Here is a 20,601-nt window from a genome sequence, read left to right as displayed (position 1 = left end):
ACTTTATTTTTTACATATTTATATTTCTTAATTGATATATACAAACAGCGTTTGTTATTTTGAGTTATGTTTAATTTTAATATCATTGTATAATTTATGTATTGCAATATTTATACCCTTATTTTTTACGAATTTAAGTATTTTTGTAAAACTTTTGTAATTTTATTGCATTTCTGTCTGTATTTACCAATCATTTACTTCTATATTTATGTAATTCTGTTTTCTTATGCATCGTTAATATACTGTATAATTGTGATTCTAATGTAATATAAATGTTTTGTTAAACGGAATAATAAAATTGTTAAAAGCACTTTTAATAAAGACAGTTTAATATTTTTAATTAGTATGGCATTTATTACGATATATATTTAATGCGCAAAAGTATATACAGGTATGTTAAAAAAGTGCAAATATAATAGAGTAAACGCAGTGTTATAAATATGATTTCTAACTCTATGATTTCTAAAATTAGAATGTTAATTAAAACATAAAAAGGTGTTAATATATTAAAAAAAATTTCAGCAGTTAGGTAAAAAACAATTTTTTGTTCTATATTTTAATAATTCAAAAAAAAATTCGTTTTAAGCAAGTGTAGTGTAAATTAAATTGCTTAAACATAAAGCTAGTCTTATTTTTGCTAGTTCTAAAATAGTTAAGGTTTGTATAAGCACGGTTATCGCATCTAGGCAGCTTTTTTTACGCTTTTGTCCGTTATTATTTTAAAGAGTTTTGCCTCGTCTCGGAGTATTACTAAATGGCAAAAGTTTTAGCGCGGTTTCCTGGTCAATTACACATCTCTCTAACAGCTCCATGTAAGTTAAATTCTCGCCCGTGTTTGGGTCGAAAAATCCCTTCGTATCGTCAGAAGGGTCATCTAAAATCTGTCGAAGCTTGTCGTTGAACAAACCCCGCTCATACGCGACTTCTAGCGGCAAGCGATGATTGGCTTTTGGGTCTATAATTCCACCGGTTGCAATTTGAGCTTCCAGCAAACGAATTCCATGGTTCTCAACAATTAATTTTCGTTTCATAGCTTGGAAAAGTGACAACGGTTCATCTGAAAGTCGGGTTTCGTATCCATTGACAGCCCTTTCAGCTCGTATAAGCACAGCGGCAATTTGTTTATCCAACAACCCTATTTCTTTTGCCTCATCAACAGTCATTTTATCGCCGTTCGTTGGGTTAATAATGCTGCCAGTCGCAGCCTGGGCTTCCAGTAGGCTCACCCCTGTTCCACGTCGTATAATACCTTGTTTTGAGGCATCAAAGAAAGACATCCGTTCTCCAGTCTCGCTAATCAACAAGCCAGCAATTGGTTCCTCACCACAGAGAAACGGTTTCAAATCTTTAGCAACGTCAGCCTCCTTTAAATGCCCAAACTCTAGTTTTTTCATAGTTGCTTCATTAACAAGACCAGCTTTGTGAAGATCAAGAAGTTTTACAAGTTTGCGCCAGCCTGATGTAAACACAATTTCTTCCCGTTTTTTAGATGGAGTTTCGTAAACTGGAGGCTCTGGTTGCTCCTCGGCTACATAAAATTCTTCTTTTTTTGAAGAGTCTTGATCACTTGATGTCTCGTCGAAATTTTTGCTTTTGTTGCTGCTACTTTTACTGCTGGAACTAGAATTTGATGTTGTTGAATTGGAGCGACTCCGTTGCGCCTCCTGTGGTTCGACTACAACCTCTCTATCGTCACTAGATGTCGGCGGCGAGTCTTCTTTATCTGATGTGTCCTGTTTTTCCTCTTCTTTATCGCTAGATGACGCTGAAGAGTAATGTTTACCGTGCAGAGGTTCCTCCGAACTTTTGTCAACAGGTGGCAGTGTCGTGATCACAGTGACGTCATCCTCACTACACGAAGAAGAAGACGAAGGTACGTAAGGGGGAGGAATTTCGGGGGAACTTTTCCGTTTTAAAGTGTTGTCCCTTCGAGCGTGTGGAACTGCGTACACTGGGTTGTCGATGGCGGTAGGTGGCGCACTTTCGAGAGGTTGTTCGGTCACTGTTTGCACAGTTGTTTCTTCATGTACTCTAGAAAAAAAAAGACAATAATACATTAAGTACTTATGTTGTTGCCTACAAAAAACTACCCTTTATGACGCAATAACGATTAATTTATTATGTCAAAAAAGTACATAGTTTTAAACCAGTCTTAAGTATCTTAACCAGTTTTAAACACTTTTGTCTGATTATTAAATTATTAAATGGGATTATGGTCTAAGATTTGCTCCAGGCTTGGATTGGTTTTGAGCTGGGCAGTATTGAGCATTGCTTTTTAATTCAGCAAATAATTACAATTTCACTAAAGGACTAAAAATGTAATATTTAAACCATTTAAAATACAATGTTACAGATTCAGTAAATGGTTTGAAATTATTAAATTTAAAAAAAATTAAAACATTTTGAACCTTGGTTCTGTGTCGACTTCTTGATAATATGTTGAGGGTACTTCTGTAAAATATAAATTTTATAGTTGAATATAAGTATACAGAAATTAAGAAAACACTTGCCACACCGCACATGAGGTCGTGGGTTCAAACCCTACGGATCTCATGCCGCAACGCCTTTGAGTAAGGTGCTATTAACGGTATTACCTCCTGCTGAGCCAGCACTTAATCAGCAGTATAATTACCGGGCAATTATAATCTATAATATCCCAAACTGCCACAGGCAACTCGAGACTGGGTCGGAGTAACTGATGTTACTCTATGTTTAAGTCGCGCATTTGACTCTCCCACAACGAGGATAAAGATATATACAAAAAAGTTGTTTGTTTACCTTGTTCCACTTGTACTTGCAAAGTCTGTCTTGGAATCTATTTAATATAATAAAAGTTTAACTAACATACATTGTACAATGTTTTATAACATTACAAAACGTTAATTTCGTACCTTTTTAGTCACTGAAACTGCTACTTTATATGGAGCTGCTGTACTTAAAAGCGTAAGAGCATTTTCATATGATATATCATCAAAAAATACAGTTACACTAACTATTGAATCACCTACAAAATATAATTACAATTTTTTTTAAATTTTAAAATTTGTTATTAAAAATCTATCTTTAAAATTGCTTTTTTTACCTTCGTGAAGTTTTCCGTAAGCTGGCCCAATTTTGTTAACGTCAGCGATTACAATGTCCCCGTCTTGGGGAATCACCGAGAACCCGTTTGTTGGATGAGTTTTGTTGTCTAATAAACAAGTGTGCGCCTGCAAAAATTTAAAAAAAATAAAAAAATTAAAAAAAATAAATTAAGTAAAATTAAGAAAAAAATTTTTAAATTACATAAATATTTTTTAGACAAATTCTCAATAATTGGTCTTATTCATTCATTTACTAATATGTTGGTAATTTATATTGTGAATATTTAAAATTAAATTATAAAAATGTAATTTAAATAAATTTTTAACTATTAAAAACATAAATTTGGACAGAAAAACATTTTTTACACCAAAAATTTCAAATGAGAAAATCAAAACGAAATGTTGGCTTTGATTTAAAGATTATAGTTCTAGAATAAAATATATAATGTTGCCTTTTACGTCACAATAAAAACACACCCTAAATGTAACGGTTCAATGATTTACTTACGTCACTTGAACCCAAATCGTCGGTTGTATTCTCATTCTAAATATCAAAATTAAAGTTTTTTGATTCATTTTTGAGTAGGCGTTTTATTGCCACATTTTATTTAACAAAATTTAATAAAAATAAGTGGTAATTTATACTAAATTTAATATCATTTAAAATAGTAGGGTTAATAAGTTTTTTATATATGTATTTTTTTTGTTGAACGGTATATCTAATATTAATTTTAGCATTATTCCAAAAAATAAATAATACAAAACCCAAAAATAATATTACTATTTATTTTTTTTAAATTAAAAAACAATAATTTGAAACAAAACCCATTGTCTTACCGAGAATACTTCATTGTCACTCGGCTGTTCTATATCGATATTTTCGTACGAAATAACCTCTCTTTTTGGGGTGAACCCATTGCCCTTGTCTTTACCTGTAAATATATAACATAACATATTTAAAAATAGTTTATAGCCTGACATATGGTATTTTAATTGTTGTAATATGGTTGCAACTCTTAACTAATATTTGCCCGTGATAATTTACCTATGCACCGCAAATAAAAAACTTATACTTATATATCGTTTGCCAAGCTTTATTAAATTAAGATTTTTTTTGGCAGTTTAAGTTAGTCAACCGTTTAAGAAAGACAAAACAACTAGAGTAACAATGCAGTAACTAACAAAAGCAACTCGAGACTGGGTCTGGGTAACAAATGTTACTTTACGTTTAGACACGGTAAAGTCGACCTTTCCACATCAAAATGTTTTAATAAATTTTTTAAAATAAAAAACATAATAAGAAGATATTATACTATTGTAAAATTTATTTAAGTAGTTAATCTTAATCTACTAGCCATGGGTTTGTAAATACACCATTTTACATCAAAGTAAATTAAATATAAGTTTTTTTTTAGGTTAATATAGAAACCAATTTAATTAAAAATATGTTAAATTACCTTTCTCATCTATTGTGAGTGGATTATCATAACCAGTTAAACTACGTTCATGCTCCTTTTCTAAAATAAAATAAAACATATTTTAAAAATTAAAACTATAGCCATTTAAAATAGTGTTTTTTATATTGTAAGAACAAACATATATTAATACAATTGCTAAAAATTTGTAAAAAAATTTTTTTTTTTTGATTTTAAAAACTTAAAAAAAAATTGTAAAATCTGAGGTTTAAAATTAAATTGTTATGTTTTTTAAACTTAAACTATTATTCAGTCATGCAAAACTTCTGATTCATGTCACGGTTTTTGTATTTTTAACCTTTAATTTAAATGCCAAAAAACGAAAACGAATGTAGCCTAAATAACAGGTTTAAATATTTTAAAAGGTTTATAAAAGTTTTGTTATCTAATCACATATATATATATATATATGTATACGAACAAAAATATTTTAAAAAAAATCCAAAGTAAATCAAATTTATTACCAAAAAAATATATATAAATATATGTAAAACATGCAGATAAAATAGTTGCAAAACTAACGATTATTTTTCAAATATTGATCAATAAAAATCGATCAAAAAACAATCTATATATATGTGATAATAAAACAATATTTGTTATATTATAAGCCATGAAAAGTTATTTAATTTCCTATACTAAACAAGGTTATAAAAAACTTTAAAAATTATGTTTAATTTGATTTCCTATTAAGCGTATTTCATTCGAAACGAAATTAAGAAATAATATAAAAGCACTTAGAGCCATTGGAATTGAATGCTATTAAATATAATACAGTAAAGTATTAGGTTACAATTAACTATTGTTGTTAATATGTGAAAACAATACCTATGTGAATAGGTATTGTTTTCAATTGGTAACTAAAACTTTTTATATTGTTATGTAACAATTCCTTAAAAGCGCTGCCATTGCTAAGGTAGTCTTATTTTTTATATATTTTTTTCAGCTATAAATTTACTATTAAAATGCTCTATCATTAATGTCGTTACAATATAGCAATATACAATTATTTGTATTATAAAATATATCGTATATTGTCAATTGAATACCAATTTTTTAGTATATTGCACTATAGCGCGATGGTTAAGTTAAAATTATGCATTATACGCTGTTATAAATAATTGATAAAGTAATTTTACCAAATATTAAACTACACATAACAATACACCAATAAATATAAATGCACTTACTTTTAACTTTTCTTAGAATTAGATGAAACACCAAGGCTACTAATGCTACAAAGGCTAGTGTTCCGCATATGCTTCCTACTACAGCATTAGTTATACTAGCACACGCTGACTGTGCTAAAACTGATTGCAATAGGCCAACCAAACACAAATAAAAAGTTAAACACTTCATGTTTCTAGCTCTAGGTAGAAGCTTATGTTACGAAAATGAAAAATTTTAGATTAAGGCAGCGACTTGTGCTTTTAAGTCTTAGCTGGAATTCCTTAGACGCATGACGTCATATTGTTTTTCTTTTTAAGGCGGTTCCGCTCCGAGAGATCTTCAAGGGTTGAGTTTTAAGTGCAGTTGGTTGTAAAATCATCGAAATGTATGATAATAAACAATGTTGAATTTTTATTGAAAACTTATTATTGATATATTATATTTTCTGTCATAACCACATGTAAAAATTGACTAATTATTGTTTAAATATAAAACTGGTTTTGTCATTTTTCAAATCGAATTAACATATTTTTTTTTATATTATATTAATGGTGTATAAAAAGTATTTAAATTTTTATAAACAAAATTTAACCAAAATTTAGGTCAAAATTGTTTTAAAAATAAAGCAACATTTTCAGAAAGGGGGTCAGTTGGGGCTAATACACAGAAGAAGGGTTAGTTGGGGTTTAAAGAAAATGTCATATTGCCAGAAAAAATGTCGTTTTCTGGCATTTTTTTTCGTAAAACGTCCTTTTGTTTAAATAATTTTTGTTAAAATAATAGAACATTTTTTCGCTGCGAATAATCACTAGTAAAATCCAAATTAAACTAAGTTAAACTAACGACTATATATTTTACTAAGCTATTTTATTGGTATACAATTTGTATAGTAACAAAACTTGTTAGCAATTTGTTAGTTCAACTATTCACAATATTAACAAGAAAATAAAACTAATAAAAACGCAAACATAACATGCAATCGGTAGTTTAAAATATTTCTAAAATTAGTAAAGTTAATATTTATTTTGTACCTAATTTTTAACAAAAAATAATAAGAATTTAATAAATCAAATTTTACAATTTTAAAAGCTGTTATTTTGGGTTATAAATTTATATAACAATTAACAATAACATAAAGTAACATGGAACAACATTTTTTAGTGTTGACGCTATTTTTAATACATAATTAAGGCAGTAAAAATATATACAAAAATAAGCGCAATTTTAAAGTAAATAGAAAAAAATCAAATTTTTATAATTTTTTTAACAAACCCGAAATCTCAAAAACCTTTTTTCTTATTGTTCTCTTTTTCCCCTTTTTTTTATTTGTTCTCTTCTTTGCCTTCTTCTTCTACCCACTCTCCTTCCTGAGCGAGCAACTGCCTTGCTGTATCTTCATCAATCAGTTTAAGTTCAAGTGCTTCAGTAACCGACAACTCTTTACCGGATTCTGGGTCAACTATGACGACACGTCGGCTGAGAATCGCTGGGGGGCTGGATGGAGGTGTGGTCGATGACGTAGACATTGTTGCTAAGCGACAAAGAATTTTTAAAATTAGGTATGCAAGCAAAATTTAAAATTTTACAAGAGTACATTAATAACGAATTTGTTTTAACAACTTTTGTTAAGTTTTTAACTTACTTGTTTTTTTGCTTTTCCTTGATTTTCTTTTTCTTTGTTTTGTCTTGACAACCTTTAAAATAAATCAAATTTTAAAATATTTACAAAAAATAAAATTCAATTAAAAAATAAAATATTTTTTTCACCAACCTCAGTTGTAAGTTTTCCGGTTGGGGGTTTTTCCCTAATATTCATCGAGGCAGGTTCCGGTTCGAACGGTCTCACATTTTGGGTGACTGTACCACCTTCAATCATCAAGAATAACAAGTTTGAATCTTTGTCAAGAACGCACCTAGAAATATGGAAAATAAAAGTTTCAAAAAAAAAAAAATTTGTATTTTGTCCTTTTACGTTTTGTTCGTTAATTTCTTTAAATAAATTGTGTCTTTTATTCTTAAAAAGTGTATGGAACCCCATGGCATTTATGTTTTGATTTCAAGTCGGCTTCTAAACCTAAACATAAAGTAACATCAGTTACCCCGACCCAGTCTTAAGTTGCCTCTAACAGTTTGAAATATTGTTGATTATAATTGCCCGGTACGCTGCTGATTAAGTGTTGGCTCAGCAAAAGTTTATTATCAACAGCATGGAAGCAGTACGGATCGAACCCAAAACTTTATGTAGTGAAGTCATTTTTACCGTTTCAATCCTAAGTTGTTTATCAAATCCATCTATATATCCTAACAAATCTTACCTTCCCATTAGTTCCGAGTAATTCATATTCTCCCCGGTCACAGGGTCAAAGAAACTTTTAGTTTTTCGTTTGTCCAATTCTTCTGCCAACCCATATTCAATCAAACCTCTCTTTTGAGCTACTTTCACACTGATTCGAACCGGGCTCTTGATGTCCACAATTCCACCAGTCGCAATTTGAGCTTCCAAAAGTCTAAAATTTATAAGCAACAAAATAAACAAAGAGCGAAAACTAGTTACAAAAAAGTAAAGTATTCAAAAATAAAAAAAAATTTGAGTCAAGCATTTAAAAGTAAAAAGTATTTTTATGATAAAATTATTTAATAAAAAGTCATCCTACCTCACTGCGTGTTTTTTCACCACAAGATGCCGCGCCATAGCCTCCGATAACGAGAGAACTTCGCGCTTGAATGGTTCCCGGTATCCGGTCACGGCTCGGCCGGCACGACTGACGACATCTTCGAATTCACTAAAAAACAAAAAATATTAAAGTTTTGACATTTTAAATATTAAAAAAATAAATAAAAATAAGCCCCGCCCACCTGTCAATCACGCCTGTTCGAATAGCAGTTTCCATAGATACAGCTTTGCCGGTTTGAACGTCAATTATCTTTCCACAAGCAGCCTGAGCTTCCAATAACTCAAACGCAGTTCCTTTGCGAATCAAACAGGCTCTACATGCTTCCACTATGCTCATTTTTTCGCCTACAAAAAAGTACATAAACATATAATTTTTTAAGTATTTATTTATCCTCGATGTAGGAAGGTCGTCTTCACGACCTAAACATAAAGTAAAGTAACACCAGTTACCACGACTCAGTCCCGAGTTGCCTGTGGCAGTTTGGGATGTTATTGATTATAATTGCCCAATAATTAAGCTGCTAATCAAGCATTGGCTTAACAAGAGTGCATACCGTTTATAGCGCCTGACTCAAGGGTGCTACAGCATGAGAGCAGTGGGGATCGAACCCAGGACTTTATGTAGTGAAGCCAAGTGTTTTGACAACTACACCACGCTGCTTCTAATTAGAATAATACAAAAAAGTGACAAAAAAATAAAACAAAGACTCTGCCATATAACACTAGAACTAGTTTAAAAAAGTTTGTGTTTTAAATTACCAGTTTTTGAATTAATTACGCCAGCTATTGGCATCGTTCCGTCGACGAATACTCTTAATTTTCCAACCATTTCTTTCACTTCTTGTGTTGTCATAATACCTTTGTCATACTTGGTGGCGGTCAATGGGTCGACAAGCTCGGCGTTGACGATGTCTTCTAACAATACCTGCCGCTTGGTGGCGGATTCAAACACAACCTAAAATATAAATAAGATAGATTTACGTACTGAATCGAACTGCAATTCAAAAGGTTTTGGGTTCGAACCTCACCAATGCCACACTATTTGCTCTTAAGCCAGGCGTTTACAGATAGCTTAAACATCTCACAATAGCGTCCCTTTGCCACAATCAAATTATAAAACCTATCACCTTGAAATAGGTAGTGTGGCCTTTTATATAAATTTAAACATTACCTTGGAGACTTTGGTGGCCTCCTTCTTTCTTTTGATTTTAAATGGAAGAAGTCTAAGTCCAGTGTCTTTATCAATAACACATCTAAAAAAAAACAGCAATAGCAACAGATAAAAAATTAGCAAAAAATATATATTGCCAAAAAAGATTAAAAAAAATCAGTTAAAAAAATCTAATAAAAATATTGTTTAAAAAAATCTTAGCTGTAATTTTTTTTTTTACCTTTCCATGAGTTCAAGATAAGTTAAATTCTCCTCGGTGTTCGGGTCGAAAAATCCCCGCGTATCATCAGAAGGATCCTCGAGGATTCCATGCAATCTTTCATCAAATAATCCGCGCTCAAAAGCGACCTCTACCGGTAGTCTGTGATTTGCTTTTGGGTCTACAATGCCTGGTAAAATAAAAACAAAGAAATTGAAAAACTTGCAAAATTAAAAAATATAAATTTAAAGAACTAAATAAAATTAAATAATCAAATTATTTGTTAAAGCTAAAAAATCATAAACAGACAATATCACAAGGTCAATAATATTAAAAAAATGAGTCTCAGGCCTTAAAACCAGCCTTTTCACATCAAAAATATGGAAAGACATAAAATATAAATTACCTCCAGTGGCAATTTGAGCTTCCAATAATCTGACCCCGTGATTTTCAACCACCAAGTGTCGTTTCATTGCTTCAAATAATGACAACGGTTGAGCACTCAGCCTGGTCTGGTAACCGTACACCGCTCTTTCAGCTCTGTGAAAATAAAATTTAATACATAAGATAAGTTATAGTATATGCATTTACTAGATTTATCTAGTATTGACATTTTACAGTATTAAAATACAAGTTTTTATTGACATCATCACATAAATTTCCCATTAATTTTGTCGAAAAGGTAGGTAAAGTTGTTAACAATTCCTTTAAAGTAATTTAAATACATTTGACCTTTGTTAAATTATATATTTCCATATGGTATATGGTTATGTTTAAAGATATTTAAAACAAATTAACATAGTTGTTATTTATATAAGTTTTATTGCTTCTACCTCACTAAAACTGCTTCAAATTGTCGATCTATAACCGATTTCTTGGATGCATCAGCAACTGACATTTTTTCTCCTGTAACAGGATCAATTATTCGTCCAGTTGCTGCTTGGGCCTCCAATAAACTTATTGATGTACCTGTTAATGAGGTAAATGTTAGTGGTGCAAGTTGTAACTATTTTACAATATTAAACAACAAAACTTAAAGGATTTGACAAAGCAAAATGTTCAAACTACCAGAGGCTTGGTTTTGCTTTTTTTTAGAAATACTTTGCTTAAAATGAAGCTGTAGATTAAGTGTTTATATAAAAATTAAAGATCTATAATTTAAATCGACAATAAGTTAAACAAAGGTATATCACAAAACCAACAGGACTTTAAAATCTATCTTTTTACATCAAGAACAAATAAATTTTAAACACTGACCTCTACGAATTAGACCTTTCTTCCAAGCATCAAATATTCTCATTTTTTCTCCAGTATCAGACATTAAAAGACCAGCAATTGGTTCTTTTCCAACCAGATATAAAGAAAGAGATTCCTGTACTGCTTCCATTTCAATCTTGCCTGAAAAAAAATTTGTTATAGTTGTTAAGTAAGATATTTATATAAAACTTAACAAAATGTTAGTGACCTCATATCACAACTAAAAAAATGTATAACTTGGAAAGATTTTTATTGTTTATACCTTGATAACTTGAAAAAAATCTTATTATTTTTGTTATGTCTTGCCTAATAAAAGATGTTTAAGTTATGTTGTTTAATAAAGTAATTTTATTAAACTTGACTTAATGTTAACTATATCAGATATTACAGAATTTTACATTTTGTCAAGTTTTTTGAAAAGAACTACCTTGAAATATTTAAAGGAATATAACATGTTAATATTTTGATTTAAGGAGAATTTTATTTTTAAAGAAAAATAAAGTTTTATAAAATTTTATTTGTTGTTACTTCTTCTTTAACAAATTAAAACAATATATCATTTGGTTGTTAAATAACGCTACCAATACATAATTAAATATAACTTGTTAAAATTTTGTTCTACCTTCTTCTAGTTCGTTAATGGTAGTTTCTGTTACCACTCCAGCCTTGAACAAGTCATCCAAAGTAACTCTTCGTTGCCAGCCTGATAGAAAGTGGATGTCTTTACGAGACTTCCTGAAAAACAAAGTTTAAATTAGCAACCAACTTATAAATTAAAATATATTTCTTTAAAGTCATTTAAAATATTCTTAATAGACATTAGTTTATAGGACAAAAATATAGTTTTTATATAAGAAAGCCCATATATAAGAAACAACAAATGTAACACATACTTAACAAAGTAATCAATATTAGCAAATATAAATCATCTTTATATAAAGAGCTACATTAAATATTTTACAAACAGATTTACATTTTTCCAATGTAAACGTTAAAAATAATGAAACCAATTTTGTATAATAAAAATTAATATAAAAATTTCTAAAAACTTGCCTCCGTTTTTCCTGTGTTGTTGTAGTTACTAGTATTTCTTCAGTTGTTATAGTTGTAGTTCTTGTGTTAGTTTCAGAAAGTATTTTGGACGCAGATCGACTTCTTTCACCAGGTGGTAAAGGTGCTGGACTGAGAGGTCTTTCAGTTGTGGAGATATATGTTGTCTAAATTGTTTAATTTCTTAAAAACTATTTTTTAAATGTTATAAATCAGGCCCTTACACATTATAAGCTAAGGATCAAACACAAACCCTTTACATATTTACACCAATTCTAAGCAATACTGCTAGACTGTATTATAATTTTTTTTTAATTTTTATTTGAACCTCATGATCGATTTCTGGTTCTTCTGCTTCCACTTGTACGACAACTTCTTTTATGACGTCATCATGGGGTTTTTGAACTTGTTTAAAACTTGAAACGTAAGTTGTTTTTTGTTTTTCCAGATCAACCTTTAATTAAAGAGTAAAAATTTGGTTAATAAGCTAAATGTGAAAATAAAACTTAATTTTTAAAAAAAATATCAAAATAAGAAAAAATAGGAAAAAGAAAATAAAAAAGAAGAAATAAAATAATTAATTAGAAAAATATTAAATTAAGAAAAAATACAAATGTGTAGTTAAGCCTTATGTATAACAAAAGAAAAAAAATAAGGAAAAAAAAGAAACAATAAAAAAAAAAAAATAAAAAAAAAGAGAAAAAAGAAAACAGAAAAAAAAAGATTTTTACCTTTTTCTCCTCCTCACTCTCGGAGGACGAGGAGGACTCTTTTTCCTTGTTATCAATTTCCACGAAGACTTCCTCATGATCAATAGTAGGAGGATGATCATGAATAATGCTGGACCTAAATGTTTTCTTGCTCGTTGGTGACAGCGCAACCTAGTGTTTAAAATTTTTGTAAAGTCATCAAACAATATTTGCTTAATTTTTTAAAGTTTGTAACATAATCACGTTAAAGAATTGCTTTAAAAATATATTTAAATTTTATTTATATTTGTTTAAAGTAAATAAAAAAAGCAACTTTTAACTAAACTTAAATAAAAAAAATAAATTTTAATATAGTAGGATTTGTATGCTTAAAAACAAAATGATTTAAAAGTAAATACAACTAACTCACCTCCAAATTAGAAACCTGTCTCACTTTATTTGATTCATCTGAAACTACTGAACTCGACGAACCTATGTAAATAACAGAAACAATTTTTTAAATAAAAACTGTTTTAAAATTAATTAAAACACTTATATGCAACAATATTAACAATATTTTTATTCTTACCCTTTTGTGATGTAACAATAGTAGAGAATGTTGAGGTTTCTCTTGTTGTGGGTGGTGTTAATTCTTTGTCACTCTCCGATGTTAGAGTAAGTTTTAAAGCTAAACAAAAATATAATTTAATCTAAAGTTAAATAAAAAGATCCTAAACATTAAAATATCTTGTTATTCTGACCAAGTCTTGAATTGCCTTCGTCAGTTTTGGATATTATAGATTATAATTGCCTGATAATCAAGCTGCTGATTAGTGCTGGCCCAGCAGAAGTATAGACCGCCCAGCAGAAGTATAGCACCTTACTCAGTGGCACTACAACATAAGGGCAGTGGGGATTGAACCCAAGACCTAAAGTTTAGGTAAAGTTTATAACAATTATTTACTTTGTGGTTTTTCTTTTTTAACTTCCAGTATTTCTCGATAAACTCTATGTTCCTCATACGGCATTGGTGAGGGCGATCTATTTATAATTGTCGTCGTTATGTGGCGCTGTTGATCCTTCGAGTTGACGTCATAATGGTACTGCGTCGAGAAGTGGGGGTCGTCGCTAGGAGTCGGAGAAATGATGATTGGAATATTTACTTCCGATTCAGTTGATGACGTAGAAGATGATGACGCAGAGATGATGATCGTCTTCTCTCTTGTCTTCTTTGCTTTTTTCTCCTTCTTCTTTTTCTTGTGGATGCGGATAATCTCTTCTTCGCTTGATGACGTAGTTGATGAGCTGGAAGACTCGACCACAATAATGCGTCTCTTCTTCTTCTTTTTCTTCTTCGGCTTCTTTACTTTAACGTACTCCACCTCTTCCTCTGTTGTGGAAGATGTTGCACTCTCCTCTTGGATGATCCTTGTAATCTTCTTGGACTTTCTCTCCTTCTTGAGATGAATATTCTCTTCTTGGATGATCTCAACGTTTTCTGTGCTTCTGATCATTCTAGTATGACTCGAAGATGCTTGGAAATCGAACGACTTCGCGTCGCTGCTTGTCTGCGATGTTTGTGACGTCATAGAGTGCGATTTCTTGATCTCAACTGATTTTGTTTGTTCCTTATCCGAGCTGCTGGAACTGGATGTTGCAGATGTAGCTCTATGACGCACGACCTCAGCCCTTTGTATCCTCTTCATGCTAACAACAGGTTTTAGAGTCACATTCTTTATCGTTCTTGTTTCTTCCTCAGAGCTCGGCTCCTTAGCTTTTATTTTCTCGGCTGGTTTTGTTGTTTCTTTAACAGGTTCAATAACTAAAGCTTTGGCAACTTCATGATCTGATTCTGATGAACTCGAGCTTAGTTTTTTAGCTTTTACAATCGTTGCTTCTGGTTCCGATTCAGACGAACTAGTAACTCGTTTTCTATCTGCTGCAACTAGTTGTGCAACGTTTGTTCCAACCACATTTGCTTTCGAAATTTCAGGCTCAGAATCAGACGAACTAGTAACTCGTTTATTGTCAGCTTCCACTAGTTGTGCAACGTTTGTTCCAACCACATTTGCTTTCGAAATTTCAGGCTCAGAATCTGAACTTGATTCAACTTTTTGTTCGATCTTGTGAGATTTTATTTTTTCTTCATGTGGTGTTTCTTCCACTACCATAAGAGGTTCTGTTGTATCATCTTCGCTACTTGAAGATGGTCTCAAGTCGTCCTGTTCGTCTAAATGAACCGAAACTGGTTCAATAACTTTGAAATCTGATGGTTTCTTAAAACTTTCGTCAGAAGAACTACTCGATATTGGTTCATGATCTTTTTCATCTAACTGCATAGACACTGGCTCGATTAATTTGTATTCTGGAATTTCTTCTTTTACAGGTAATTTACGTACTGGCTCCTGCGTGACGTCATCATCTGATGACGTAATGCTGGCAATTCTTTCTTGTTGCTTTGGACGGCTACGCGGCAGTACAGTAGGTTTCAATATTGGCATCGGTTTGATATCGTCCTCAGAGAGACTCGAACTACTTTGTTTGGAAAGTTGATCTTCATCGGAATCACTACTTGAGCTTGAAGACATTTTTTCTATTTTTTCGTCGTCCACAGTTAGTGGAACAACAGGAGGGCGCTCGTATCCTGGAGAATGTGGTAGGTCATCTTCTGAGCTATAACGTGGCTCTTGTTCATGTTGATCTGTAGCGAGAAGAGGCGAAATTAGAGGGGAATCAACAGGCTTACATTCCTCTTCAGAAATAAAAGAAGAATCTTTGTCCTCCGGAATTTTCTTTGGTGATCCTTCATCACTCTTGGCGGATGATAAATCCCTATCATCATCCGAGGATTCTAGTTTTAAGGTCTCAGCTTGCGTCCTAGAGTCTGGAAGAGATTCATCCTCCGCTGAAGAAGATGATGATGAGGAAGAGAATCCTCTTTTTGTTTTATCGATCCTCGGAGGAAGAACAACAACCTCGTGGAGTGGTTCATCCACTTCTTCTTCCGGACCAAGACTCTTGTCATCCTCCGAATGATCGTTATCTTCCGGATAAGCTCTGTTTAATGGCTCCTCTTCCTCATTTAAGGCATCAAGTGGCACAATTGGTGATTCGTCCACAGCATGGTCCATCTAAAAAAAAAATTTTTTAAAAAATTAAAAAATATTTTTATTTAGAAAAAATTTCAAGATTTTTTTTAAACTTTTGTGTTTTAAATATAAATACTTGATTTTTTATTTAAAAATTTTTTGTTTACAACTTGATTTTTTTTTTAAATGTGATATGTTAAATATTTTCATTTAAATGTTTTCAATGCTATTAAAAAATTGTCGAAGAATTCTTCATTTTGCGACCGCCCGAAGCGTTTTGCGGTTCGGATAATAAAATACATAAACAAGATTTGTTACATAGCATTTGTTCAACCAACAAAAGTTCTGTTGTGTGTTTTATATCATAGTTTAAAACAATATTCAAAAAATTTATGAGACAATATACTATCTTGGTGATAATAACGCGACAATTTTTCATATTTAATTATACAAAAAACAGTCTTTATGGTAAGTATGACATCGAATTATCTCCAAACAAAAATAGATTATTATTTAAGACCCTGTATTTTGGGTCTAATTCCTATATTATCCCCAAAAATGATTTAAAATTCCTCCCAAAATTCTGACCAGTTTGTAATTAACCTAAGATACTGATTTTATTACTGAAGTATGAATATACTCTTATAGTCTATGTGTTAAAGTTTAAAAAAACTTATCTATTTAACGTAATAGTCTATAAGATTGTGACGTCATATTACCTGTATAACTGTAGGAGGTTTGTCATCGTATGGGGCTGTAGGTTCGACTACCACCTCTGGCGGAGATTCTAAGTTTGGTTCAACATCAACTCGTACAACATCTTCTTCGATCGGTTTCTTCTTCTTCAAATCTTATAAAAAAAAACGAAATTTTAATAAAATTAAAAAAATTATGTTTAAAATATAAGTAAAAATCTCGATAAAACTTTAAATCTTGAGTTGCCTTTGTTAGTTTAATGTATTGTAAACATGTAGATATAGCTTGTTTTTTAACCTTTTACAATGTTAGTGACGTAACTACTATTTCAGGGCGCAATTTAGAGTAAAAAAAAACATGACTTCCAAGAATTAAAATGAATCAGATCAATTACCTGGTGAAGATTCAACACTTCCCGGCAGGGAATGAGATTTTCCATTCTAAAAAAACAAAAGATTGTTAACTAAAACACCAATGAATTACTATTCGCCCTTGAGCCTGGTGTTCACATATCTTACATATAATGTTAAATTAGCACAAGTACCTAATTAAAATATAAAACGTGTGCCAAAAATAGATATTAAAGAAATAATATAGTTAATTTGGTCGCTAGTAAAAAAAGTAAGAAATATATAAAAATTAAACTTATTTAACCAATTAAAAAATATTAAACTTGGAAGACTTATTTAAAAAAAATTTCACATAGTTTTTATGTAAGAAAAAAAATATTTTATGGAAAAAAATTAAAATTGTTATTTTATAATTACTATATATTTAAAAAAATAATGTTATTTTATTTTATTTCCATTTATATCCGTTTCCTTAAATATAAGTTTAACTATTTTTCATGTCATGTTTATTTGAAATATTAGATTGTAATTTGCGTGGGAGATAACCACAAATTCAAAATCATGAGGTTTCATATGAATCATAGCTACAAGATTTTAAGTACTTTAACAAAAAAATTAAAGTTATAATCAAGTGGGTGGTTGTAATAGTAAAGTATTTGGTTTATTTGTACTTAACTTAAAATAATATAAAATAGAATTAACCTTAAGATAGTAATGTTATAAATAACTTACAATAAGAAAACAAGTAACTTTAATATAATAAAACAATTAAATGGTAATACCAAGAGACTTACTTGTATATATATATATATATAAAACATTGTTTATTTTTATATAAGCTAAAATCGTATGTAGTGTTCATTTAATACAGATTTTTTTTTCTTGTTATTTTTAAAAAGAATCTTTATTTGATTATGACGTCATTTCTTACCCCGTAGTCAAGCAACACTTTTCCATTCTCTTCTGTTTCAGGCTCTCCATAATTAGTCGCTACTTTTCCATCTGGTTTTAATTTATCTGGTTCTGAAAACAAAAATGACGTCATTATAAAAAATATTAATATTTTTGAGTTATATTTGATGTGAAAAGGCAACTTAGAGTTATGGATAACGTTGTGTAACCCCTACTCAATTTCATTACTTTGTCAATTAAGATAATTTATTTATTTATTTGTTTTTAATTTGAGAGGGCTAACTTCACAACCTAATCATAGAGTTACGTTTATTAGCCTGCTGACCCAAAAATGCTTTGTCATTTTAAATGTATTATAGTATTTTTTATTTATTTTTGACATAACAAAGTTCATATTCTTGCCTAAAATAGAAAAATTTGATTTTTCAATTATTGAGTTTCGAAAACAAGCAGTTTCGTTATGTATTTACCCTTGTGATATTACGTTAAAGTTGTACCAAAAATAGTATCATATTATCAAGTTTATAACCAGTTTAGTTGTAAAAATGCGTCATGAAAAGCCGAACAAATCAAATGTAATAAACACGTTGTACTAGAATATCTATTTACAAGTAATACAAGATTGTTTTCTGATGATAAACCCAAGACTTAAAAGGTATTCTGCGTTTAAAACTATTCCGTTTTCTTGTTGAAGCCTTTGGCTAAATTGAAGGTTCAACGTATTAGATATACTTAAGCATAAACAAGTTGTCTTGAATAGGATTACATTCCTCGAAATTTTTTTGTGTTATTGTCCTAAGATTAGTATATACATTCAAAATGAGTTAAGTCAAGTATTGACAAGCTTAATTTAAGCGGTTTGATTATTTTAATGCATTTTAAGCATTATAAATTAAGTTCAGATGTTGATTAAACAAAAAAATCCATTTTTTTTAATTTAAAAGCTTTTTTTAAAAAATCTTTATTTTTTTAAGTAAAATTATAAAATTATTTTGTTTATTTATAAACAAATTTTTACATAAAATAAAAAAAAACTTACATAAAATAATCAGTTACTAAATTTAAATTTCCTTATACTGTGTAATTTAAAAATACCAGTACTAATACCTTTAAAACATATAATTTTAAGCTAAAAAACAAAAAAAAATACGAACAATAAATTTAAAAAAAATTTTACTTGGTTTTCGTTTTTGTCTGATCAATAAATAAGTAACTAGGCCAACAATTCCAGCTAACTCTGCCCCCAAAATCACAAAAAGGGCGATAATACCAGCAGCAACCATACTTCTAATGCATTACACTAACCTATTGGCTTCAAAATAGGTTCCCATATATATTTAAATTGCTTTTAAAGGTCTGTAAATAGCCGTCGGCCATTGGTATTATTTTATAGTCGTATTAAGTAAGGTTATATGCTTTCAAAGCATAGTAAGATATCGTTAATGCGATTTCGTGATATGTTTTTTTAACTGATATTATATTTGATAAAAATATGTTAATAAGTTTTTATTAAATATTGACCTGTTATAAGGTATGCCCTACAATAAAATATTATTGAAGTTATTTATATTTTTATATTTTGCAATTAAAAAACGTGTATTTTTCAGAAAAAAATTAAAAATGAAATCAAATTTTTAAACCATTTTATTTAATTAAGCTACTTTTAAAAATATATGTTTTATTTATGTTAAAAAAATTGCCTTTTTTATATCAAGAAAAGTTTGAAAAAAATGCCGTTTTATTATAGGCTATATAGAGATATAGAAATATAATAAAGTAAATATGTCCTATATACCACAAGCGTAGGCGTTGTATTTTACTAATGCCTGTATTACAAGATGTTTAAATATAGAAAAAATAAAGTTTTCAAACGTCGTATTAAAACTTATTTACATATATTTAACATACTTAATCCCTACTTGCTTAATTACATTATGTTTATTCTGCAATATTATATTTTAACAGTATCGAAAAAAAATTCTCTGACATATTTATTTCCCTTATCGATTCTTCAAACAATTACATTAAGTAAACACACTTATTACATTACACTGCTTATTTTTGTGACGTCATAAGCAATTGTAATATCGCTAATAACGTAAAACATGTGCGAGATTTTTTAATCCAGTCACAAAGGGCAAAACAAGGCAAAAAAAGTTGAAAATTTGTTCGTAATTCTGTAAATAATTTAGTTAGGTTATATATTAGGTGTGTAAATATTGCAAATTGTATGTGATATGACGTAAAAAATAGGTTTATTAGAATAGGCAAGAGCAATTTAATCAAAATAACTTAAAATTTAGATGGAGATATTTAAATAATTGATAAATTTTAATTGAATATATTCTGCGAATTTGATTTTAAAAGATTTTTAAAAAATATTTTTTATCTAAGTTTGAAGTTTACTTTAAAAAAAAGAAAATACCTTTTCTTCGTGAATAGTTAAGTCATCTCTTTACAGTATTACGTCACAATTATTTCTACTGACGTATAACAGAGGGTAACTTTATATTTGAATAAGGTTTGAATATTTCTCAATATTGGTAAAGAAAGCAAATAAAAAACCAAAAAAAAAATTAGAAATATAAAAAAGTTAAAAAAAATAATTAGTAGCCTTAAACGTAAATTAAACAATGCTCTGCAATAGATTTGCTTTTTTTATTAAATTTCCATTTTTTTTATTTTTTTTTAGGATACAAAATTCAAAAATATTTTAACAGGTACCAGCTAAGGGTCCTTGTTATTAAAAAATATTAGCACTTAACGTAATAAGTATCATGTTATGA

The 20,601-nt window shown here is 29.6% G+C and overlaps 2 protein-coding genes across 2 annotated transcripts; both read right to left on the bottom strand.

Moving 5' to 3' along the window:
- Positions 1 to 345: 345 nt before the first annotated feature.
- On the bottom strand, positions 346 to 5,947 carry LOC145752854 (uncharacterized). The gene is made up of 9 exons (XM_082569212.1): positions 5,749 to 5,947; positions 4,541 to 4,600; positions 3,921 to 4,015; positions 3,592 to 3,627; positions 3,083 to 3,209; positions 2,892 to 3,004; positions 2,779 to 2,815; positions 2,409 to 2,451; positions 346 to 2,031 (listed from the first exon to the last, which is right to left on the bottom strand). The coding sequence occupies exons 1-9, from the start codon at positions 5,915 to 5,917 to the stop codon at positions 720 to 722; spliced, it is 1,992 nt and encodes a 663-aa protein (XP_082425338.1). The 5' UTR covers positions 5,918 to 5,947; the 3' UTR covers positions 346 to 719.
- A 644-nt stretch (positions 5,948 to 6,591) lies between these two features.
- On the bottom strand, positions 6,592 to 19,132 carry LOC145752852 (uncharacterized). Its single transcript, XM_082569210.1, has 23 exons — positions 18,993 to 19,132; positions 17,835 to 17,926; positions 16,948 to 16,993; positions 16,577 to 16,707; positions 13,733 to 15,899; positions 13,358 to 13,456; positions 13,199 to 13,260; positions 12,811 to 12,960; positions 12,408 to 12,533; positions 12,079 to 12,246; positions 11,652 to 11,760; positions 11,030 to 11,170; positions 10,606 to 10,741; positions 10,179 to 10,312; positions 9,794 to 9,962; positions 9,574 to 9,655; positions 9,162 to 9,357; positions 8,585 to 8,747; positions 8,383 to 8,511; positions 8,044 to 8,235; positions 7,500 to 7,641; positions 7,371 to 7,422; positions 6,592 to 7,259 (listed from the first exon to the last, which is right to left on the bottom strand). The coding sequence occupies exons 1-23, from the start codon at positions 19,096 to 19,098 to the stop codon at positions 7,051 to 7,053; spliced, it is 5,001 nt and encodes a 1,666-aa protein (XP_082425336.1). The 5' UTR covers positions 19,099 to 19,132; the 3' UTR covers positions 6,592 to 7,050.
- Between the last annotated feature and the right edge of the window lie 1,469 nt (positions 19,133 to 20,601).

The sequence above is a fragment of the Corella eumyota genome, chromosome 5, assembly GCF_963082875.1.
Source record: "Corella eumyota chromosome 5, kaCorEumy4.1, whole genome shotgun sequence".
Taxonomy (NCBI): Eukaryota; Metazoa; Chordata; class Ascidiacea; order Phlebobranchia; family Corellidae; genus Corella; species Corella eumyota.
This window is presented reverse-complemented; position numbering and strand designations above follow the sequence as displayed.

Coding starts and splice junctions, on each gene's coding strand:
- LOC145752854 (XM_082569212.1), bottom strand. CDS start 5,917: ATGAAGTGTTTAACTTTTTATTTGTGTTTGGTTGGCCTATTGCAATCA. Junction 4,601..5,748: donor AATTCTAAGAAAAGTTAAAA/GTAAGTGCATTT, acceptor ATTTTATTTTAG/AAAAGGAGCATGAACGTAGT. Junction 4,016..4,540: donor ACTCACAATAGATGAGAAAG/GTAATTTAACAT, acceptor ATATATTTACAG/GTAAAGACAAGGGCAATGGG.
- LOC145752852 (XM_082569210.1), bottom strand. CDS start 19,098: ATGGTTGCTGCTGGTATTATCGCCCTTTTTGTGATTTTGGGGGCAGAG. Junction 12,961..13,198: donor GACAGGTTTCTAATTTGGAG/GTGAGTTAGTTG, acceptor TTTAAACACTAG/GTTGCGCTGTCACCAACGAG. Junction 11,761..12,078: donor CACAGGAAAAACGGAGGCAA/GTTTTTAGAAAT, acceptor TTTTTCAGGAAG/TCTCGTAAAGACATCCACTT.